The 26,110-nt window shown below is 37.6% G+C and overlaps 1 protein-coding gene across 5 annotated transcripts in view; it reads right to left on the bottom strand.

Moving 5' to 3' along the window:
• Nucleotides 1-26,110, bottom strand: part of CNTN5 (contactin 5) — a 745,090-nt gene that overhangs the window by 147,549 nt on the left and 571,431 nt on the right. For all 5 annotated transcript variants that reach the window (XM_075417787.1, XM_075417816.1, XM_075417827.1 and 2 more), the window contains exon 9: nucleotides 17,445-17,547. In XM_075417787.1, coding sequence (XP_075273902.1) covers nucleotides 17,445-17,547 — 103 coding nt within the window. The remainder of the gene's footprint in view (nucleotides 1-17,444; nucleotides 17,548-26,110) is intronic.

Raw genomic sequence — 26,110 nt, 5'->3', positions numbered from 1 at the left:
AGGTATGTCAGTGATAGAAGGCAGACTAGGGAAAATGTTGGCCCTCTCTGGAAGGAAGCTGGAGACCTGGTTACCCAGGACGTGGAGAAAGCTGAGATGCTGAACGACTGTTTTGCCTCAATCTTCAACAGCAAGTGCTCCAGCCACACCACCCAAGTTGCAGAAGGCAAAGGCAGGGACTGGGAGAATGAAGAAACGCCCACTGTCAGAGAAGACCAGGTTCAAGACTGCCTAAGCAAGCTGAAGATGCACAAGTCCATGGGGCCTGATGAGATGCATGCGTGGGTCCCGAGGGAACTGGCAGATGAAGTTGCCAAACCACTCTCCATCATATTTGAGAGGTCATGGTGGTCTGGGGAGGTCCACACTGACTGGAGAACAGGCAATATCACCCCCATTTTTAAAAAGGGAAAAAAAGGAAGACCTGAGGAACTACAGGCCAGTCAGTCCCACCTCTGTGCCTGGCAACATGATGGAGCAGATCCTCCTCGAAACTGTGCTAAGGCACATGGATAACAAGGAGACGACTGGGGACAGCCAACATGGCTTCACCAAGGGCAAATCGTGCCTGACCAACTTGATATCCTTCTAGAATGGGGTTACAGCATTGGTGGACAAAGGGCGGGCAACAGACATCATCTACCTGGACTTGTGCAAGGCATTCGACACTGTCCCACGTGATGTCCTTGTGTCTAAATTGGAAGGACATGGATTTGACAGATGGACCACTCGTTGGATAAGGAACTGGCTCAATGGACGCAATCAAAGAGTTGCAGTCAATGGCTCGATGTCCAGGTGGAGACCAGTGATGAGTGGTGTGCCTCAGGGGTCGGTACTGGGGCCAGAGCTGTTTAATATCTTTGTCAGCGACATGGACAGTAGGACTGAGTATATCCTCAGCAAGTTTGCTGACGACACCAAGCTGTGTGGTGTGGATGACACGCTGGAGGGAAGGGGTGCCATTCAGAGGGACCTTGACAGGCTGGAGAGGTGGGCCTGCGTGAACCGCATGAAGTTCAACAAGGCGAAGTGCAAGGTCCTGCACATGGGTCCGGGCAATACCAAACACAAGTACAGGCTGGACGGAGAGTGGCTTGAGAGCAGCGCTGAGGAGAAGGACTTGGGGGTACTGGTGGATGAGAAGCTCAACAAGAGCCAGCAATCTGTGCTTGCAGCCCAGCAAGCCAACTGTATCCTGGTCTGCATCAACAGAAATGTGGCCAGCAGGTCGAGGGGGGGGATTGTGCCCCTTTACTTCGCTCTTGTGAGACCCCGCCTGGAGTCCTGCGTCCAGCTCTGGAGCCCTCAGCACAAGAAGGACATGGAGCTATTGGAGAGGGTCCAGAGGAGGGCCACAAAGATAATCTGAGGGGCTGGAGTACCTCTCCTATGAGGACAGGCTGAGGGAGTTGGGGCTGTTCAGCCTGGAGAAGAGAAGACTCCAGGGTGACCTTAGACCTGCCTTCCAGTACCTGAAGGGGGCCTACAGGAAGGATGGAGAGGGACTTTTCACAAGGGTGTGTAGTGATAGGACAAGGGAGAATGGCTCTAAACTAAAAGAGGGCAGAATTAGATTAGATATTAGGAAGAAATTCTTCACCATGAGGGTGGTGAAACACTGGCACAGGTTGCTGAGAGAAGCTGTGGCTGCCCCTTCCCTGGAAGTGTTCAAGGCCAGGTTGGAAGGACCTCTGAGCGACCTGGTATGGTGGAAGATGTCCTTGCTCATGGCAGGGGGGTTGGAACCAGATGATCTTTAAGGTCCCTTCCAATCCTTACCATTCTATGAATCTAGGATTCTATGAAATCTCTGACTTTCATTGAACATATTAACACAGTTACCTTCACGAAGCCAACATACAGTCCAATATAGAATGGTATGCACTATTTATTTGAATATATCAGAAAGAGACAATCATTTTTCCCTTATCAGTTTGCTTCATGGATTATTTCATCTGACAAAAAATACTTTGTTTTGAGTGTGTGTGGATTCATCTCTGAGGCATAGTCTCTACAATACCTGTTTATTCTTGCAAAATTGTCCTTTATCATTGTCCCCCATGCAAGAAATACATTAAATCACCTTTTTTTCCTTACCAAGAAAAACAGACTGATGTCTTTTTCTTCAGCACTCCAATCATGTATATATTTTTGTTTTTATAGATGTTTGCTGTTCGTAAGATGGGTGTGGATCATACCAGCTCTTTTGTTCAGCCTCCTGTATCACCACAGAAGCTTGATAGCTCGCTCATTGTTAATCTTAAATTACTTTCTTGCTGGACTGATTTCATATTTTAGTGTCCTGTAGGTTCAGTTTGAGGACTCTTCTGTCCTACGACGCTATGTGTCTAATTTATAGTTTGCTTCCTATTAGAAGTCATTTTACATACTTTTCAATTAGAAAGTTAAAAGAACTTGTCATTCTTATCTGACACAAGTACCTCAATCTATTTGTTCAATTCTAAATATGAAGAATAAATAAGATATTTCTGTCTCTGACACACTGATAAAACTTACTGTTTTTTTGCCCTGCCACGTATGATATTCCTTTCACATCCTTAGCTACATTTTTTGGTTTGTTAAACTTTGATACTTATTTGCATATATTAGAAGTAGTAAAAATAATAATAATAGTTTCTTCTTTTTTCCCATTTATTAGCTCTCATATTTTATTTCCAGTTGCATACTTAGCTTTGATATTCAAAATTATACTTTTCCTTGAGTGACGTTCTGGAGATTTTGTAACTCTTGTTGTTTTGGGTTCAGGTTTAAGTGTAAACTCCTTATATGCTTGTCCTCCTTCTGCATGCAATATAATTATGTCATGATTGCTGCCTGCAAAACAACCACCATGGCTAGGCAAGGGTTTCATTCGTGTTTTGCTCTAGGTGACCCTGCTTCGGCAGGGGAGTTGGACTAGATGACCCACAGAGGTCCCTTCCAACCCCGAACATTCTGTGATTCTGTGATTACTCATTGCCGGTTACAACACATGTCCACAGTAGGAATACTTTATGCTGGTACAGTGCAATACTACTCAGCAACAGCTGTTTTATGAATGAGAGTGCAGGTACACTTTATTTGGTACCATAAGAGTACCATGCTTGTTGCCTGTTATTGCTTATTTGCCCTTCAGCCCTACTTCCACTAAAATCAGTGACAAAAATGCTTTTGCTTTATTGTCATGCAAGAAAACCAGTTCTGTTATATAGAGCTGGTAAACGGATTTTTTCATAGTGTATATTTCTGAGAAAAAAATGAAGACATTATAAACTATGAAAGTTGTCTTATTTAGTTGCTATGAGATTATTCTGAAAATCATGTATTTAGAAAATTTCCTTTAAATTGCATTTAAATATTTTTTTTTATATTTGTTTTCATGTATGCTACAGAAAGTAAATGTATATAACATAGCAAGTACAGAAGAAGCTTCTTGTTCTCTGGGTCATTAGGAAACACAATTTATGAAACCTCTCTTTTTTCTTCATCAGTATGAGGTAGTAAGAGGAGTTTTTCAAGGAGATAAAATTACTTTAGCTGTGTAGATTTAATGATTTCAAAGGAAAGTACTCCCAAACTGCACATTGCTCTTCTCTGACAACTTGTAGTTCTGTTTAATGAAGCTTCTTATTTTCCTTGCATAACTTACAAGTAAGGTATGAATTTTACATCTGAAATAAAAATATATCTATACCTATTTCTCCTCTGTGACTTGTGTGAGAAAGAAATGAAGGAAAGAATTATGTCCGAATGAGGATGTGAAAGAATAAAATTGTGTGAGTCTTCTAGAAAACTCATGAAAACCACCATAAAAACTAACTAACATATGCACATTGTTCATCTTTTCAAATGATCCACAGCTTTTTTAAAAAGAGAGCAACAGCAGAAGTGTCTCTGACATTAATATGAGTTTAATGTAATATGCATAAGTGTTAAATCTTACAGTCATTCTAATCCATTTTTATTTGGGTCTCAGCAGACATCTATGGGAATATAGTTTCCTTGTTTATTATAACCCTGTTCATATTCAACTCCTATGAGTAACTTTATTCAAGTGAGTTCAAAGATAAGATTTCTCCTCACTTTTGGAAATAATCTGTTAAATGCTGCTGGTAAATCTTAGCACCACTAAGAAAAAAAATCCTACTTAATTTCAGAAATACCATCATTAAACTTCTCATTTATCTGAGCTGAAACAGAAGTTCTGATAGGTCACTGATGACTGTGATGATAGACATTACTGTGGGTTTATTAACTTTGAATTTGAAGAAAATATGACTTGTAGTTTTATATTTACATTTACAAGAGATTATAAAAGTCAGTTTTCAGCAGTACATTATTTGGGACAAGACTATTGAATTTGTTGGGAATTCTTCACAAGTTTCATTGGAAATAAAAATGATTTGAAAAAAATATTGGAAGCAATTTTATTTCTTTTTAAATTTAATGCAAAGAAGAATTTAATTAGATCTACAAAGCATATGTTTATTTCAGGAAAGGGCTAAGGTGGAAACAAAAGTAATGCCTGAATTTTGAAATACCTTTTCCGTGGATCTGAGCTCCTAGTTTTTCAGCAGTGTCTTGAATAGCAATGCATAGGTTATTTTTTCTATTTTTGGTTGGCACAAATTGATGTGCTCTTTTGAAATATTTTACTTCTGCAGTAATTTCAATTCCTTTCCACACTATTTCTCTTTACCATGCATCACTGTTCTGAGCTGTGCCTTCAGACCCACAGGTTCATGTCATGATGCAGGTCTGTAACTGTGTCAAATATCTTCTAATTATTACAGGGTAATTATTAAGGATTAAAATGCCGAGGAGTATCATGAAATTCTCTCCATCAGATACTTTCTAGAAATGCCTATCAACCATTCAAGCCACTCTACCTTTAGAATGTCCCATATAAATCTATTCTGGTCAGATGCAGAGATTTAGGAGACAAGATAATAACTTTTCCTTTCATTTGGTTATTAAACGATAGTGCTCATGAAATATAGAAGCTGTGGGTACTGATAATTTGAGAATAGAAATAGAGTATAAGGAAATGGTGATGAGTTTGGAGCCTGCGTGTAGGAACAAGTCCAGGTCTGTAAGTCACGTCAACACACATCCATGACTCTACTAAAAAGGTCTGATGCATATATTTGTATATATATGATATATTTGTATATATCAATGCTATATACAAATGTGGACGTGCTTTCCCACCACTGTTGGTTTGTTCTTTATGGCACAGAGCAAGCACAGTGTGCCTGCTTAGCTGCATATCCAGTTCCACATCATTTTCTTCACACTTGAAGTCCTAACACGTTAGAGCATTTCTAACACCTAAAACAGTGCTTTGGATAGTGATTCATTATCTATAATGATTCATTATTCGTGGTGAGTTATACTCCAGAGGCTTTTCACTACTGATTGATCAGAGCCTCATCTGTTATCTCAAACATAATCCTAACTGTTCAATAGCTAAAGTTAGACAACAAAAGTGACACTTCTGGTGATTTCAAAGATTTTTCCAAATTCTTAAATTCAAGTTAATTATGAACACAAGAGTCATCTGATTGAGGTGTAATCAAACAAGAGAACAGAAGATCCACAATAGGTGAGGTATTGGTTTCACAAGTAGTGAGTGAAGGGGAAAAGCTATTCTGCAACCTTTTGTTTCTCCATTTAAAAGTTAGATAATGGTATTTACTCTTAATGAAATCACGGCAGCATGACTAGATGATGAAAAAATTAACAAAAAAGAGCTGAACATCTCCTCCTGTGATTTCAGTGTTGGCCACATTGCAAATTCCATGTTAAATTTTTGTCATCATAGTATATCAGATGCTACATTATTAGATGGAGGAGGAGTTGAGCTACTACAAGTGTTAAATTAAGACAAAAGTAAGATCTGTTTTTTCCTCAGCCATCCAGTGACCCTTTTTTCCAAGTGTCTGTATCACACCCTACCTCAGCTTGCTGGATGGAGACACTGTGAAGTAAGTGGACATTCTTCTAATAAGTATTAAAGACATAACAGCAGGTAAATTGTCACCAGTCTGTGAGTTGATCAAGGCTGTTGAGAATCTGAAGCAACTTGAAAAGCAGAAGACACATGTGACTTCTTTTGTGTTAGTATGGAGGATAATACATGAAGAATCCACAAATATGTTAGATGAGACAAATGCTTTGAAGCAGAATGTTTGCCTGAAAAGGTGATATGTTTTTGGCAGGTGTTCATACGGATTTTCAGGGCTGCAGTACTACAGTACCACTGTTTTTACTTGCCGTTGTAAAGCTATTTTATAACTGGACTTTCTCTCAAGTAATTTTTCTCTGTTCCAAACTTTGTTTAGGCAGTTTTTCTGTAGCTGTCACACTAATCTAGGATCTCCTAACCCTGCTCCACAGATATGGTCAGTGTACAGGGAAAACCAATGGATGTCATCTATCTGGATTTTTGTAAAGCCTTTGACACTGTCCCCCACAACATCCTTCTCTCTAAATTGGAGAGCCATGGATTTGATGGGTGGACCGTTCGGGGGATAAGGAATTGGTTGGATGGTCGCAGCCAAAGGGTAGTAGTCAATGGCTCAATGTCCGGATGGAGACCAGTGACGAGTGGAGTCCCTCAGGGGTCCGTACTGGGACCGGTGCTGTTCAATATATTCATCAATGACATGGACAGCGACATCGAGCGTACCCTCAGCAAGTTTACTGATGACACCAAGCTGAGTGCTACGGTTGAGACACCAGAAGGACGGGATGCCATCCAGAGGGACCTGGACAAGCTGGAGAGGTGGGCCTGTGTGAACTTCATGAGGTTCAACACGGCCAAGTGCAAGGTCCTACACCTGGGTCGGGGTAATCCCCGGTATCAGTACAGGCTGGGGGATGAAAGGATTGAGAGCAGCTCTGCTGAGAGGGACTTGGGGGTACTGATAGATGAAAGGCTGGACATGAGCTGGCAATGTGCGCTGGCAGCCCGGGGGCCAACCGCATCCTGGGCTGCATCAAGAGAAGCGTGGCCAGCAGGTCGAGAGAGGTGATTCTGCCCCTCTACTCTGCTCTGGTGAGACCTCACCTGGAGTACTGCGTTCAACTCTGGAGCCCTCAGCACAAGAAGGACATGGAACTGTTGGAGCGGGTCCAAAGGAGGGCTACAAAAATGATCCGAGGGGCCGGAGCACCTCTCCTATGAGGACAGGCTGAGAGAGTTGGGCTTGTTCAGCCTGGAGAAGAGAAGGCTGCGGGGAGACCTGATTGCAGCCTTTCTGTACTTAAAGGGAGCCTATAGGAAAGATGGGGACAATCTTTTTAGTAGAGACAACAGTGACAGGATGAGGGGTAACGGTTTTAAACTAAAACAGGGTAGGTTTAGGCTAGATATAAGGAAGAAATTCTTTACAATGAGGATGGTAAAACACTGGAACGTGTTGCCCAGAGAGGTAGTGGAGGCACCATCCCTGGAAACATTCAAGCCCAGGCTGGACATGGCTCTGAGCAACCTGATCTAGTTAGTGGTGTCCCTGCTTGCTGCAGGGGGGTTTGACTAGATGACCTCTAGGGGTCCCTTCCAACCCAAAACTTTCTATGATTCTATGATTCTATGATTCTACATGTACAGATGAATTCAAGAGGACTTGCTACAAGTCCAGGACTTCCAAAAACAACAAGTCTGCCAACAGTCATGGTGCAAAAGTGCACCACATACACATCCAGTGTGTCTGGCATGTGCAAGTTGGCTTTGAACCTGCTGATCGGCTACCGAGTGTGAAGACAGTGAGCGTGACAATTTCTGGAAGTGCTGGATTTGGGCTCTTCTGCCACACAGTATTATATACTTTTATTTCTTAGTGGGAAATCTTAAAGAGAATTATGACAATGGTAACTCTGGGGACCTGCTATTGACTATTGCCATAATTTGTTTCCTTCTGATCCTCTTAACCTCTGACACAGAGGGAATCCTGCATGCTTGATTCTGAGTATTAAGTTTGGAATGCAAAAAAATGCTCCTCTATCCTTAAACCTAAAACAAAGCTATGTAAATTACTGAACAAAGTCTTTAGTAGCATTTGCAAGTTTATTTTTAAGGTCGTGAGAGAGAAAGGGAAGGAATTGGTAATATTACTTCTTCAAGAACAACATTCTACTGACAGGGACTTGAAGTTTGGTGGGTTTTTTTCCCCACTTTTCTTAGGCCATATGGTAAAAGCAATTAACTCTAAATTTTTAGATGTAAGTATGAATCATTTAGTCAGAGTGAGGCAGAATGAGGCTGGGAGTGCTACTTGAAATTTACCAAAGAATCATTATTACATTACTATGAATGGTGACAATATTTGCAACAGCATTATAAAGCCTGTGCAAGAACAAGTCCACTTAAAGGCAGGCAGATATCAATCCAGCCTGAAAAACAGGAACAAAATCCAATCCTAGCCTAGCACCTTATGACATAAATTCTCATTCAGTATGAGCTAAAAATGAACTTCAGATTGATGAAAGTCTTCAAAAGATTTATTTGACATAAACAATATGTGCTATCAAAAGGAAAAAATAATCCTGGATCCATTCCTGTCTTACATAAACAAATCTAGATTGAAGATACCATATTCACGTTTAAAAAGCTCCCTTCGTCTCACCACAAGTTTATCTCCAGGAGAAAGGACATCCCTACTTATAATATTGAAAAATGCTGTTCTAGTGGGAGTATTCATTTCCCTCTTGGGATTGTTTTGATATCAGTAAACTTTAAGAGTAACTTCCACAGCTTCCAGGTTTGGCATCTGATAGAAGTAACATCTTTTTCCTAAGGTGAGAAGTGACGTGAAGGGGCATGGAAGTCCTGTGGGACGTAGAAACATATATTTCTATACCAGTTTTTGCCTCTGTCCTGTAGTTTGATTTTGAGAAAATCATTCTATTTTAGTACCTTATGGCATGTTTTCCCCATTTTAAAAGAAGAAAACAGTAATTTTATGCCTCTGTGACCTGTAGATAAAAAACAGAACATCAAGATAAGAATTATTTTTGAGGGTGAAGGCAAATTACTACCTGTGGACTTCTACACTTTGAATTTCCTTAATACTCTATGATGCTAAGATGTTAGAATTCCTTGCTCCCCAGTAGTTCTCCTGTATGTAGGAAAAACACTTCATTGAATCCCTACTTCCAACAAGGAATTAGATGTATAGCTTCTAGAACGATTTTCTCCATTTAATGCAAGCCAGGGATCCTGGCATGTCATTAAATTATGAGTACCATAATACATTTAAAAGACAAGTCAAAATCAGCTTTCTCTTTGCCTGCAAGTTGTATATTAAATCTAGTTAGAATTCCTCAACCCTCCAACCTTCATTTATCAATGCAGTGATTCATCATGTACTCTCATACTTTGTTTTGACCAGCATAGGGGATAGCAATGTATGTTCTACTGTCTCAGGATTCAGTGGAAATGAGAGCTGTCAATGTTCTCTGAATGTCCTTAGCATAGAATCAGGTTATCTGTAAAATCAAAGATGTTTCTGTGTGTCACCATTATTGCGGGAAGAGACAAGAACTGTTTTTATTTTCATGGAAAAGTACAAGGACACTTAATCATTTCCGGAAGACAATACCTAGAAAGGATCACTGATCATGGAGCCCTGGAACAGGTTGCCCAGGGAGGTTGTGGAGTCTCCTTCTCTGGAGATATTCAAGACTCGCCTGGACAAGGTCCTCTACAGCCTACTGTAGGTGACCCTGCTTCGGCCAGGGGGTTGGAGTAGGTGACCCACAGAGGTCCCTTCCAACCCCTAATATTCTGTGATTCTGTGATTCAGTGGCCATCTGCTTGGGCTGAATGGCCGTTCCACTTCAGACAATATTTCTGAGCTATGTTTCTTGACTGCCACCACACCACAAAGATCTCCTGACATACCCCAAAGAAATGGCTAACAGAACTGTTATACTTGGCCCTAAAACTGGTGAAGCTTCTTTTGTATCACAGAAGTTATTATCATTTTATACTTGTGTTATATTCCCATGTTTATACCAAACAATACTCAGCTGCTGCTTGCTACCTTGACCCCTCACTCATCCTGATGTCCCTGCGATGCAGTGTAGTGCAGTAAACAGAAGTGAACTTTAAATTTATTGTAAGCTGTAATCAGTGCACTAGGTTGGCTACTCTTTAGCATAATACCAGGGCTGCTGTGAGAGGTGAATTCATGCATTTATATTAAAGAGACTTATGTCAGAAAAGAATTTGATCTCAGAATAGAAATCCTCATGAGACCTATTGTGACACTGGATTAGTGGGAAGGAGTCAGGTAAAGTGAAGGTTTTGTCTGCTTTTCTTGACAGTTTATAGCAGGAGATGCCTCCTACTAAGTCTGAAGTGAGAAAGAATCTTGTTTGTCTACAGCCAACACACAAATACCAGTTCTGAAACATTCTGGACCAGTATAAAACAAGTAATATTGGATTTGCTGAAGTCAGCCAACAGAAGGATGGAAGTTGGGGAGAAAGATATGGAAGATCTGGGGGATGGTTTTAAATGGTGGGCTGAATGGGAAAGCTGTATTTTACAAGTTTGAAGAGCAGAGAGGGTGAAGTTTTGTCCTTTGCGGTTAAGAAACAATATGGTGTAATGTTGGAAACTTCTGTTCACCTATGTTGAGGGACCAGATGGATAATTGCATGTGTTAGTCAAAGAAGTGTGCAACCTGGAACTGTGACTCATTATAGGATTATTGTCTGTGAATTTTATGTTCCTGGCAAAGATCAGATATAGCTAAAGTTCAGAGGAAGAAAAGAAAGGTACGAGGTACTGTAAAACCTTTGACCAAAGATGCACTTCTTGGGTGTCTTTAACCTTCCCGCTTTTCTGAAATTATTCTCTTCCTCACTATATTGTTTGCCAAACACTGACCAGACCTCACAGAAAAATCCTCTTAACGTGGATTTGCAAAGTCTGTCTTTTTATGCCTGCAAAAAGATTTGCAATATTTAGAATCCCTTATAGCCATTACCCTGTATCATTGTCTTAATAAGCAACATCAGGAAATATAATTTCTTTAGATACTTCATATAACTCTACACAGCTAGTGTCAAATGCTCTTCACTGGATCATAAAGATTATATTGCCACCCTGATCTTTATTTAGATATCATATTCACTTATCCAGACACTTTTTTGTTTTTATTTCTGTGTGTTGAAACATCTTAAGTAAGCTCTCTATACACGTACATAGTTTCAAATGAAAATATTGGTAGTGACATAAAATAAATAATAGCATTTTTAATAAAAGCTTGAAGAAAATTTTTAAATGTCTGCTAAAAGAAAATCAGGTCAAGGAGTAAAAATCCTATATTTTATGAATTTAAAACTTTGAGATATTTATTAATCAGAGTTGATTCAGAGTTCATTGATTCAAGAGAACATTTTAGAACACTTCCTAGATTACAATTCACTAAATTTCGTTCACTTGTGTGGCTTAAATATATGTAACTTCACCTCATTTTCACTTTCTTTTATTTCTTTTAGAAAGTAAGATTTTGAAGTGGGCTGTCAGCTGAGTTCTTGAAAGCTATGTTACAGATTGGATGAATGTTTGCAGCTGAGCTATAGATCTCTTCAAAATAAAGTACGCAATAGAATTATTAAAGGAAAATTAACTATAACAGCATGAACAACGCTTCTATCATAACAGCCTCATCATAGTTATTCAGTATAATAATTCAGTAATAAAAGGAAATAAATATCTCTATTTTATTCTTATCTTTAAGAATATTTGATAATAAAAACCTAGTCTTGACATTACTAAAGTGAAGTAAGCTAGCATTTAGAAAGAATATTGACATACTGTGTAGTTCTTACTATCATACAGAAATAGGACAAGAACAAAACAGTCTCCCAAAAATACAGAAAAACAAGTATAGAAGTTGTAAGAAAAATTTTCTGTTGGTACTGTTTTCTATTGATTCTTCTGATCAAAATCTCTGTGTGTCGATTTATGTGGTTAAAAAATAACTTCCATAAAAACTTTTTTTTTTTTTTAGCAAAACAATCCTTTTGGCAATCTACCTGACCCATGTATCATATTTGAAAAGCAAAGATTGAAAACTTTGGTAACCTAAATGTAGAGCAATAGCCCACAACCTCTAATTTGTTCTAATGAGAAGTAAAATATGATTACTCACTCCAAATTGGCTGTTGGCACTATCATAACACAAACTGTATTTTTTTTTTTTCTGGCTGCAGCCAGAAAACCAATGAAGTATGACTTTTATATGGAGAATAAAATAGAAGCTGCTGTATGGTATGATGCATGACCGAAAATGCAGTGAGGAAAATGCTGAAGTGTGAGGGTCAGCTAGGGTGTGTGAATTATTCACAATTTGACATTAAAACATCTATGTGAAAGAGTGGGTGTAGAAGAATTATTTGAAAGAGGAAAAAGAAGTCAACTTAGAGTTATACGCCAGGAAAAAACACAAGGGTAAAAAAGAGCAATGTATTTCTGAACTTTCTGTTTTCTTACTTTCCTCTGAGGGCAAGGGTCTGTGCTCATTGCTGAGAGTTGTAACTTACAGCTTTTCATGCAAGTTTGGACAAACCAGTCCTATATAATTATCTGAACTATGAACACTTGTTCATTATGAGGCTTTTAAAGACCCCGTATATTTCCACCTATGCCTGCTTTTAAGTCCCTTATTAAAACAGTAGTATTAAAATCACTTGTGAAGTAACTATACTCCAAGTTCAGGAAATGTTAGAGAATGCTGGGACAGCAGTCACTGGAACTGCTTCATTAATGATTATGTGACGAGGTGGGGACAGAATTTAAAGCCCTTTTATCCACAAGCACCATTACTTTCATATCTTTACAATGGGGAATTAAATGAAAACATCAGAGTCCTTCCTTTTAAAAAAGTACATGAAAAAAAGACATGAGAGAATTAAGCAGTTGTGTCCAGGTGTTATTGGAAGCAAAGTCAGTAATATTTGAGAGAAAATGCAAATGGCAACCTGCTATGACAGAAGGCAACCCTCAAGAAATTGCATTTCTGGAGCAGGAAAAGCCGGGAATGCTGTGACCTGTGCAAGAGTGTCATCTGGGAAAATCATAGTTCCTTCACCAGAACTTACCCAAAAAACAAGGTCGCAATCTGCCTTGCTGATTTACATAATAAACCCAAGTTCTGACATTGATGTGGTGGACTTGATAGAAAATCAGGACTATCTGGACTACAAACAGTAATCTTCTTACCAGTAAGCTCATTTATTTTTTTTACCAAAAAATTAGCTTGTCTTTTTAAACAGCAGAAGACACAAGCAGTAAAAATTGTGTTACTCAAAAGCAAATATTAACATACTGCTGGTTAGATTTATTTTTTTAATGTAGATGTTTTGAATTCTTTCATTCAGTAAGTTTTAAGGGAGTTTTTTTCCTTTTTTAGTTATTTCATTATTTTAACAATGCTTAATGTAATCTTAATCAGGATTTAAGAATTATGTGAATTACAAAGATCTAGTTCTGTTCTTATAAAAAGTTCAAAAAAAAGAAGATGTTGATACTTTGTTATTGCCAGTGTTTTATTTAATTATTCTTTTAAAAAAATTTGATCCTCTGTCTTGTTAGGAAAATACCAAAAATTCAAGTGTTCCTAGTAAAAATGACATAATTAAATGGGCAGTGGAAAACACATCTTTATGCTGTATATACAGATTTATGTGAAACATAGATGTAATCGAAACACAAATAGTTGTGTAGATGTGACAGCCAATATGACTATAAATCCAGCCTTTCAATGAAAGTGGGCCAGCAAAAATATCCAACACAAAGTTGCATCACTAATTTCAAAATGTACGTTTTGATATATAATATAGTAAATTTTTCTGACTCCTCTGTCTGTCACGTTTTCTGTTATACCTCAGGTATAACAGAAAACATGACAGGGACCAGACTCTTTTCAGTGGTGCCCAGCGACAGGACAAGGGGCAATGGGCACAAACTGAGGCACAGGAAGTTCCGTCTGAACATGAGGAAGAACTTCTTCACTCTGAGGGTGACGGAGCACTGGAACAGGCTGCCCAGGGAGGTTGTGGAGTCTCCTTCTGTGAAGATATTCAAGACCCGCCTGGACAAGGTCCTGTGCAGCCTGCTGTAGGTGACCCTGCTTCGGCAAGGGGGTTGGACTAGATGACCCCCAGAGGTCCCTTCCAACCCTTACCATTCTGTGATTCTGTGATTCTGTGATTCTGTGATATACACAGTGATTTCTTAACCAATGACTGATGCTCATTATAAGCAGCATTATCTAATACAAATAACACAATGTTGAGGTATTTCACTCCTGTATTACTGTGAATTCTTTAGCAACAGCAAAGTCTATTTACAAGTGGAATCAGTAACATAATATTTTCACTTGTAATTGGAGCAGATACATATAGAATAAAATCCTTCTCAGAGAATTTCTGTCTGTCAAGCAATTAAGACGTTTGATTTATTTTGGAGACAAAAGCTGCACAGCTTCATTTTACTTAATTCCTACAGCCATAGTGACTGGCAGTTCTAAATAAACACTATTAATAAATCATTAATCTGTAACTAAAGACTAGACTCTTCCTGGAATATTTGCCAAATGCCTGCTTCAGGAAATCTCGCTGGAACGTCTGTCATTCTTACAATTACAGTGAAGAGAGAAGAGGGAGTATTTCAGACAGCTAAATTAACGCAAAAGGAAAACCGCAACACGTTGATTTTGAGATTGTAATAACTTCTGTGTTATTTACAATAAGAATTCAAATGACCAAATCTCAAAATGCTAAATAAAGAAGGAACAAATTAGTTGCTGATTCAGTCTGGCAATTGTGTCCCATGGCGTTGTAACAAGAAAAGATCCTTACAAGCTATTGGGAATAAGGGATGGGGACAAAAAATGAAAATGATGAAAATGAATATGAATTCTGATGCATTTCTACCTCCCACCACAGCCTCCAGGTTTCAAATGAGCCCTGAAATGTCATTCACGTAATTATTACCATATCGTGTTGAAAGCAATTTCAGCTCAACTGATTTGATTGTGTGTTATTGTCTGCGAAAAGAAGATAAGGATTGTGCATGGTAAAAACAGCTGCCCATTACAATAGCAGCAAATGAGGTCAACTTATTAGATAACCTTAAATTCCTCGATGGTTCAGGTCTTTTTGTCTTTTTTGTTTATTAAAGGTTAACACCAAATATGAACATGGAAGGAGGCTAATTAAAGCCTTTTCTATCAACCTTCTCCCTCCTTGCATGGCTGTCTAAGTAGTGACTGACTCTTTTTGAGAGCATTTACTAAATCCCAAGGTGCTGGTGATGGAAGGTATCAGTAGCTGCGTTTCTTGCCTGGTAGGGATGGCTGTGAAGGGCAACATATGGCATATTTCCTCTTCACTGGAAAGTGACTGTTGACTTGTAATCTGTCAGCAACTGCAATTTAATTCCAGCGAGATGAGGAAAACAGAAACTTAAAGGTCGGTTACTGTTTCAGCCATAGCCAAGATTCTGAAAGGACCTTGTTGCCAACAATTGACCTGACAAAAAACTGGTTAATATTGCTGGCAGGAGAGAGTCTGGAGCCACCAGCCTCTACAGAACAGCTCTTTTTCTGATATATTTCAGCATTTCAGAGAATCTCTCCATTTATTGCTTTTCTCATGTACTTCTTTGCTTATCTTTACTATATAAAACATAGGACTTGTGTTTTGCCCTACAGAAGTTCTCCCCTCACATTTGCTTTCTAAACTACTGCTTACATTTTAGTGGGGAATGGATTTGCAAAAAATGCTGTCACAGTCTAATGGCTCCCTATATGTGGGCTATGGTGTCCCACATTTTGTTTAGACTGATTTGGCTGTGTCCTGCCTCTCCTTCAACTTCACTGGGCCTAATTAGATACAGTTAAAATGCTTTGTCAAAATTTCTTTGTAGTTATTTATGAATACTTTCTGTTGACCTGCCTACTGAGGGTATCTGGATGTCGATCAAACAGGAAAAACAGGCAAGAAGGGAAGGAAGTTTAAGACATATCTCATCCAGCCAGTAAATAGGAACCGTTCAGAGAAAAATCTGAACAAAAAGTTCAGTGACCAGTGACACATGAAGGTCAAATTGACTATAAAAACATTTGAAAAGACCTCTCAGGTAGTAAAGACAGGCTTTGAAATGTTGTTCTGGAAAACCAGACCCTTCAAGCAAGTTGGAGTGGTGATCCTCAGGAAGAAAAAAGATTGCTTTAGAACTCCTCTCCTCTTACGTTTTGTTCCCACTTAGGTAAATAAGTAGGAATAATTGGTATGGAAGGTACAGTACCCCTGAAACTAACTGATTTGTGAAGTTCCTCCACAGGAGTTACAAATTCTTCCACCATTTCTAGATAAAAGCCAGGCTGTCAGGAACCTTCATGTCCCTTGATAAGCTATGAACTAGAAAAGCAAGCAGGATATTTGATATTGAACATCACGACTTCAAGGATTGTGGGAGGTGTACAAAAGAAAGACCCCTGTAAAAAGGAACTGAAAAGAATTCAATACAGTGAGATTTCTTTCAATAATCCCCTCTCCCCCCGAATTGGATGGGATATTTTTGAAAAAAACCCTACCCTTTGTGTTTGTTTATATGTCTCCAGTGGAACATCACTGATGTAACCCCTATTTTTAGCTACATACATGTACAGAAGAAAGAATAGTTTCTTTCAGTCTCTAGAATTGCTTCTTAGTTCTGTCTGACTGCATACTGCCATTGCCACCCTTATTCTTGGTAACAATAATAATAGTAACTGCCACAACAACTGTGTTTTGTAATCTGAATAGCATATAGAAGTAATTTAATTTCTTATTTAATTTGTGTGAAATAAAAAAGAGGTATTTCTAAAACCTTTTTCTCCCTAAACTCATTTCTCAGTAAATATAGAAGAAAACCCTTGACATGAATACTAAGCACCTGTTGTCTAGTAGTGCTGTTTGGTCAGGTAGAAATTAGAGAATTGGCATTGGCACAAAATGTGTTAGGACGTGTTTAAAGCCATGTGCTCTTAGCTTCATATATAGACTATTCATTTGGGGAAAAAAAAAGTTACTAATCTTGTTTATTCTCTGACTTTGATATTCTGGCAGAATAAAATCTAATTTATTTTTTTATAGTATCACAGTGAATAAATGTGTGAATCCAGTAAAATTTTCAATAAAAAACTTTAAGCTTTCTGTTTACAAGAGCATTACTTTTCATTTTGACAGAAAGTCTTTTAACTTTAATGAATTACTGTCCACAGAAATGGCTGGGTAGGGAATTCATACTTGGCTACTTAGTCAATTGGCTATTTTGAGTGTGCAGTAAGGACTGTCTGTGAAAATGAAATTCAGCAAAATAATGAAACAACAAATTAGGCATGTCAATGAAGTCTAATTATGAAAGGAACTGTACTTACTTGCCAAGTGCAAAACACTCCATCTTAACAGTAGTTCCCCTTGCAGCTGTAACTGTGTAAGGAAAATGGACTTCAATTTTTGGTTCATACTCCCCCATCACACCTGGAAAATAGAGAATGTTTAAAATATGAAATATAATCAGTTTGCTGTTTGTAGAGACTACGACAGAAAACCCCTGCAGCTTGCTTTTTGAGCCTGCCCAACAGTAAAGCTGGTAATTGATGGAGATTGCTTCGTTTAATCTGATGTGCTCTGCTGAGGTTCAGTACATGTTCTAAAATACTCTTCAGGGTTACTAGCAGCACAACAGTGAGCTTAAGAAAAAGGATTTATTTTCTCAAATATGGGTTAATATTTACATTTTGAAAGATGAAAAAATGTGATCAGTTTCGAAATGATGAGTATTTCGTAGACCAGAGCTTTGTTTACCAGCGCAGTGACAATTATGACAAATAAATCAACATATCATGCTGTGTTCGACCAAGGACCTTCTAAGCTCAACAAGAAAAACTCAAATGATGTATGCAGACGCAAACAGAGATGCAGACACATGCGAAGTTCAGTTATTTTGTTTTCAGTGACCCTTTTAAGTTGGGAGATGAAAATTTTATCAGGACAACACAATTAGTATTGTAGAATACCACTAGAAAAATCTTCAGTGAAAAATATAAACATTGAAATCAACAAATTTATCTGGAATTTGCTGTGGGGTGACTGATAGCTTTGGAGAATCACAAGAGTAGGAAATGAGAAACGAGAAGGGAAGGGAGATGGGTTTTATAAGGCAAGGTGACAGGTCTGTATTCGATGTAACAGAGGAAATGTCATAGTCATCAAGGCAGGAGATGAATATGACTCTAACAGAGGTGTTTGATAAGACAGAAGATGGGCTACTGGAGTAAAATATCTCAGAAATTAAAAGCTATATTAAACAAAGTAAGAATTGTTCAGATTTTTAGATGAGGAAAACTGAATAAAATCTGACTTGTGGACACAATAGCAAAAAGACAAGTCTAATCTAAATCTATAAAAATCAGTCCAGAGTCTCCAAAGAATGCTAGAGCAAGAAAATAGGAAGAAGAGAGGAAAAGAAAAGAGAGAAAAGCGATATCTTATGCAAGAGAGGAGCATAAGGAGAAACATGGAAGTAGGGGAATATGAGATTTGCAGCTGAGAGAAGACCAGCTGACAGAGATAGACAGAAAAACAACCCACAACCTATTAGAGCAAAACAAAATATATAAGGCTGAAATGGTAAAACATATACTTCTAGCCCTTCAAATGTTCCTCACTGGACTCAAGAGTTTCCAGTGGGGCTGTGTTCTCTTCCTCCTCTTGTCCCACAGCCTCCTATGGGTTTGTTTTGGGAGGAAGTCTAAACGTATAAACATTTAAACATGTCTTTGGGGTCTTAGGTTTAGTTAGAAAATTTAAATGTGTCTGATACGTGGATCAAGTAACAGAAGTAGAGAGCATAAAACGCTTTTATTTCAAACATGTAATTCCATAAATAATGTGGCTTTACAAGTAAAAGATTTCTTCCTAAAAAACATAATCATGCAAATATTACCTGTACTAACTAATAGTGACCAATTTTTCCTCAAAAACATGAATAAATCAATATTTTGACATTGTCATATGAACTTGTGGAGAAATGCTGCCTGTTGTATGAAAAGGCAAAATCTGAATCAGTTCTGTCATTAATGCTTTAAAGACTTTTCTTTTTGATAGAAAAAAGAAATTAGCATTTGTGTCCTGGGTATTAAAATAAAGTCAGGGCATCAACCAAAATATAATAATTTAAAATTTCCCCTAGACTGAACTAAAATCATTGCTAGCCTAATCTGTCATAAAAAAAATATTCCCACAGGTGTGTACCATGTAAAAAAATTTTTTAATTTAATTACATTCTTGTGACTTCTTTTACTGTTTTCTGGTGCTTTTTTTGTGAATGTGAATGCCTCTTTCTGATTCATTTCAGCTGGGTCATTCATGATTTTGTAAAATATCTATTATATCCGCTTTTAGCTCTGTCTTTTACAGACTGAAAAATCCCAGACTATTAATCCTTCCTTACACTGAATCTTTAATAAACCTGCAATCATTCCTAGTGCCCATCACCTTTTCAAATTTCATTCTCTCATTTTGAGATGGGAAGATGAGAACAACACTGCAATATTGAAGCAGTAGAGCTTTCTATCATAGTGGTTTTTACTTGTGGTTTTTTGGTTTTTTTTTGTTTTGTTTTGTTTTTTCTTTTCCTTGGTTTGTTCCCTATTGCTTTCCTCACAATTCGGTTCTATTTGCCTTTTTGCACTGGAGCTGGTGTTCATCCACAATGGATGGAACACTAATCTCTTTACTGATTAGTAATATGTAATAAAGATATTACATTTTCAGATTTAAGGATTATATAAATCTGTACTGGGTGACATCATTTATCACCTATCCACTCTACTACCATCACAATATCCTTTTGCAGTTCTTCACAGTTAATTTTAATTTTAACTATCTATCTTCAGCAACTGTATATCAACAAGTTTTTCTACCTCTGTGTTCATTTTCTTTCCAGGTCTTTTATGTGTTGAATTGTGAAGTCCCAGAAAAGTATTCTGTGGCGTCACTGACAGTCTCCCAGTTCTTCAAACTGATCAGATACAGCTACAAGAGGCGGATCTTTTTTTATCTGCTGTTAATTCAAAACAGGCCTGTCCTTCAACTTCTCTGGGAATTTCATTTCTCTAACAACCTTTGACAAGTGACCTCGTAAAGAGCTGTTTGAAATGAAAGTACAGTGTTACCTTGACCATTCCTATTCCTATTCACTCTGTCTCTTCAGGGAAGTTGTATACAGATTGAAGCATGTCTTCCCTCTTTAAAAGCTGTGTTTGTAGCAAATGACTGCATGGTAAGATTACTGTGTGGTAATGTGATAAATGCAGTCCTACTAATTGTACTTTTTAATGTATTTTCTATCAAAATGCTTGACATGGAAGTCAGGCTTACTGGTCTGTATTTCCTCAGATGTTCCTAGGAGTTTCTTTTTCAAAAAAAGTATCTTGTCTACCTACACTCCTTCTAGTTCTGAGACCCAGTGAAGGAAAATCATACCTCCTGCTTGCTTCTATATATGAGTTTGGCCTTGGGGGTTTGATAGTAATTGTAATGTTAATATTTCTTCTAAAATTTCTTTTATTGAAACTTGTAGAATCATAGAATCACAGAATCATTTGGGTTGGAAGGGTCCTTTAGAGGTCATCTAGCCCAAACACCCTGCAGTGAGCAGGGACTTCTTCAACTAGACTGGGTTGCTCAGAGCCCCTTCTGACCCGACCTCTAATGTTTCCAGGGCTGGGGCATCTACCACCTCTCTGGGCAATCTGTTCCAGTGTTTCACCAACCTCATTGTAAAAACTTTCTTCCTTATAGCCAGTCTAAATCTACCCTCTTTTAATTTAAAACCGTTACCCCTTTTCCTATCACAACAGGCCCTGTTAATATTAAATTGAATTACAAGAACTTCAGTTTTGATAGGGGAACCTCCCTAAATTCCCTTATAGTGAACACTTATAAAAATAGTTCAGCTAGGGTTTATGATGCAGCCTTATGCTCCTGAGGTGTTCATTTTAAATCTCTGGCATCTAATGATTGTGCATATTCACTGACAGCTTTTGTGATTCAGTGAATTTAAAAAAAGGGGTTTTTTTTGCTTTTGTTTAAGACTTTGTTCCTGAAAAACATTGTGTTGAATTCTCATGTACTATTAAACATTTGCCTTTCTTAGCCCTGAAAAAAATGTAACTTAAAATAGGATTAAATTATTCTTTAAAATAACACAGTACTTATGAATGCTTCTGAGAGACAATATTGTCTTTCGGATCTTATGTTTTGAACTTACATTAACACTCTTTAGTAAATGCAATCTGTAGAAGTATTGAATGCTTTTTGTGAGTCATGCCATCGTTTCATATTCCTAATGAAATGCTGATCTACTAACACTTTGTACCACATCCTGTTCCTCTGGGTTGTTGTTACACTAACAAGTGACAAGCCTGTAGCAACTGGCAGAAAAATGTACAAAAATTACTGAGCAATTGCTTGGTGTCCCTATGAAAATTAGGAAACCAAAGTCTATTATTGTAAAGGGATATTTTTCATCTGTATTATTTACGATCTTTGAGACCAAGGAGTCCATTGCAGTTGCATAGACATCAAAGGGATTATCAAGACAATACCTTCCTATGCTGCACTATAATTGCTTTGCTATGGCTGTTGTACCTCCAGGCTCTTTATCTTTCGCAGTTTCTCTTTTGGTCACTATGAGTCAGTAATGGTAAAACAACTACCATCTATCTGTACGTTCATCAAGATTTTTGTTCATTTGTAAGAGGTGCTAAAAGGAACCTGAACTTTTAAGAAATATGAAGGCCTTGAGTTATATGCATTAAAATCAATCTCTCTCAGATTTCTATACATGACTCTCAGGTTTGGTTAAGGTCATAAAAATTCAGTCATTTTTTATTTGCAGTTATCAAACATGAAATATAACAATAAATAAAATTGATCAGCACAGAATAAAAACATAATATATGATTTTCAAGTGGCTAACAAATCACAGACCTCACATGGTCTGAGCACTACAGAAGAACAGGGAGCCGTTCTCAACACTCCCGTGCTCTGCCTTCCTGTGAAAATACCTCCTTTCAGGCAAACTTTTACCTTTCCAGAGATGACTCCCATGATTCAGTCTTCATTAGGCTGATTAGTTAGTTTAGTACACTTCCTACTTCACAAGCTGTGCCTTTCAGCTGAGTTCAGGTCTGGGTATGAAAGTGCTGAATTTGTGTTTGATATGAAATACACCGCTTCAAAATAAATCTAACTTACCAGAAGTGGAAATTTTTTCTGAGATTAAAAAGGGGCTTAAAAGACAAACTTTCCTGTTTGTTTAAGCAAATCTTATCCCTGGGCTTTATTCTGAAACAAGTCATCCCACCTTACATTTCCCAGTCTCTGGATCTCTGCCCTTTCAGTGTGTATGAGCAGGAGAGCTCTCCACATTTTTGTCCAGCCAGAGTCTTGCTTGGCTGGGAGAAATTGAACTGAGATGAAACTCTAAAAACCCTTCTGTTATATCTCTGATTACTGACAAAGGTGCTAGTTCAAATGACTGAACATATCCCAGGACTAAGTACAGCTTGACTTTCTTATAATTAATGGCTTATTAGTCACATGGGCAGAAGAGTAACAATATTCTACAAATATTGTAGAGAGATGATTTCCCTATTCTCTCCTTCAGATATTTTTTTACAACAATGCACTTATCATGGAAGAATTATTACATATTATTCAACTTAAGTAAGGAAAAGTCTTCATAAAATCAGTTTAATTTTAACAAGTGTTCCTCTGACTTGGCTGCAAATCTGTGACTTGAGTTCAAATCTCTGCTACCCAAAGCATCCTATGAACTCATAGCTACACTGTTGTCTGTGTTTTACATTTCCGTCAAAAAATAGAGGTGACTCAATTTACTAAATCACAATAATGTGATAAACACTGATTTTGAGGTGCTCGCATACCACAGGAATGGGTGTAAGAGAATTTCAAACATTTACAGATATTACTACAGCTAAAACTGTTTATATTATCCCCTGTGGCCCATTTGATGGAAATGGAGAATGGAATAAGGTAGAAAGATCAGTTTCTGATTGTCAGTACTTTCAGCTAAGCACAACTGAAAGAACTACAGACAGGATATCAGTCATTATCACTTTGAAAAGGACTGCTCTACCTAAAGGACTGCTCTACCTCTTCACTTAGCTTGCCACTCCCTGACTTTTACAACCTCAGATAAAGGGTGTAGAAACATTTTGAGTCTATGACTGTATCCATACAAGAACATTTTGTGCCTTCATGGGGAAAAAGAAAAATCAGACTGCTGAGAAATCATGACACATTGTCTTACTCCAGCTGCATAGAAGCTAATGCTTCTGTTTCATTAGTCTTCTAGATACTAACTACCCTCTTGAATCTCCCAGAACATAAATTTCTGTGAAGGCTCCTTAAACCCTTTCAGCTAAAATGATTTGTGTTTGTTTCAAACTGTTTAAATAATAGCTCCTTAACTTCAGAAAGTAATTTTGAATGGAACAGATTACAATGAATACTTGAATAAGTGGCTGATAAGCTTCTAAGACAGTAGCTAGAAAAGAATATAGGATTTCTGGCTAAACATCATCAGAGTGCTATGGAGAAAATGAAAGTCAAAGATTTCCCATACTCAGGAGACAGATTAGGCACAGATTTGTACTTGCCATTATTTTATTAGCAAAAGATACAACCCGCATAGTTCAATGGTTAAGAGTGTTTGCCAGAGAGCTTTGGGTGAAGTCCCTGGTCTTAATCAGATGGTGTAGGAACGTTAGTTCGGTTCTCTTACATCCTGCATAGTGCTCTAATCACAAAATTCTTGGGGATTCTTATTAGTTTGGAAGTTCCTCTCAATTTCTAGGAAACCTCCTGAGGAGTGGTGAACTTGTCCTGCTGGATAAGAATTTTCCAATAATTTCTCAGATCAGATAATGAGTTTCCGGACACATTGTAATTATGATCTGTTGTATGAATAAGTATCCAAATCCAAGAAAATTTTGACTAAGAAACTATGGCAGGAATGTTCATGTATATTTTCTTCTCCTATCAATAATCTCTAATGCAAATTAGGTTTGTTTATTGTGTGGGTCTTTTTGTGACAAACAAATGTTTAGCATTTTCCCTGAAGACCTGCATACCAAAAAATTTATTTGGAAGAGAAAGCCCTGAGCACATACATTTACAATGACAGTAAATTGACAGCACAAACTGAATTAATTAAAATGTAATGATGATACCCACCATTACATCCCAACTACAGCAGAAATTTTCAATGCTTTGGGAAGATTTTATTGGCTTACCTGCCATTAATCTTCTTCTAAATGGAAGGACAATCTCCTGCTGTAAGTGTCTAAAAAATTACTGTGGGAATAGTGGTTTTATGATAATGTCCACAATATTCCTTCCACTTTGAGATCTCTTAGCCAAGTTTTGAGCTATGAATTTATCCTTTGAGAAGCCTTAAAAATGCTCATGTGAAATTGCATTCTGCAATGCACTGAGCACTAAAGTACAAACAACGTTTTTATATGTTACTCTGAAAGCAAATCCTATCACATATCACTGAACGGAAAGAAGTCTTTACTTGAATCTATCCTAACATTAGAAAAAAAAAAGTAATTCAGTTTCTGGGAAAAATGTCTTGATGAATACAACACAAGAAGGGAACAAACTCTTCTTTAATTTACAACTAGAGGATAAGATATTAATTTATTTCTAATTATGGAGGTATAAATGTGCACGAAGGTCACGTTCAGCCAAAACAAAATGTTTAACTAAAGGTTAAACAAAACTTTCCTCTTACCACTTTAAAATCCATCTTTATATTATACTCTGTTTCGTTAGTCCAGCAGTTACTCTCTGAACTCTGTCTAGAAAGAGCTTTCTAGTAAGAGGATTCCTATCTTGAAATATTTTAAAAATTAGTTGTTTATAACTAATGAATGTCAAGTATGTATGTCGTACATACACAAGACCTTTCTACCTCTCCTAAACAGCAAATAGAACTAAAAGTAATTCATTTTCAATTATTCGTGCGTGTGTGTGTGTGTTACGACCAAAGTAAAGAGAACTGGGGCTAACCCCTAATGGCACAAAAGCAATGAGATAAGCTCAGAATTAGCAATGAGGGGAGCAGTGGTATTTTCTCTAGCTCTTCAAACCAAAGGCCAAAATTTTTAGTTTACACTTTGGACTGCACAGATCTCTGTTTACCTGTGTTTGAAACATCAAGTAGCAACTATGACCAATATTTCTGGCTCTCTTTATGTAGAGAAGACTTTATGGAGTCGTAACCCAGATTTAAGTGCATCAAATTTCACATATATATGTAATTTAGCATCTAAAGCTCTTCTGCTAAACCCAGCACATCTGGCATTGGATGAAACCAAACATCAACCTTTGGACATTCAGAGATGAGGGAGGGCATCATAATGGCTTGTGTACAACATTCCAGTACAAAGATTAGTGCATATATAGTTTTATGGAAAGATGATAACATAAACATTTTCACTGACTATGTATATAGATAATTTTTCTGAGCAGCCATACATATAAGAAAAATCAGGACTCCATTACACTAGACAACGTGCTGTCTTGTTTGAGAGGCCTAAGAATATGAGTCAACAAAAAGACAAAGAAACTATCATTGTTTTCTTTGTTCCATTTGCAGGGGAGGAGATTGTGCTGAACTTGGCACAAGAAATCTGTGGCAGATTCAGACATTGTTGGCCAATGTTATTGTTCCTCCTTTCCAACTGTCTGCTGTTAATCCAGGTCAAGCTCACAAAAGCCATTCAGAAACCTTGAAAATATTATTTATTCTAAATGATTAGGAAGAGGATCTAATTTTCACAGGATTTTTAATTCTCTTCCTGACCAATGTTCACAGTTCTTGAAGAACCTTATTTCTATTATGGTAAATGACATAATTATTTGTACTTTGAACGTGACCTTAAGCTCCATTTTTCTTGCAACCTGCACTCTTTTTTTACAGGATTAAAACAAAATAACCCCT

The sequence above is a fragment of the Opisthocomus hoazin genome, chromosome 1 (assembly GCF_030867145.1).
Source record: "Opisthocomus hoazin isolate bOpiHoa1 chromosome 1, bOpiHoa1.hap1, whole genome shotgun sequence".
Lineage (NCBI taxonomy): Eukaryota > Metazoa > Chordata > Aves > Opisthocomiformes > Opisthocomidae > Opisthocomus > Opisthocomus hoazin.
Note: the sequence above shows the minus strand (reverse complement) of the source record. Positions and strands in the feature narration are given on the sequence as shown.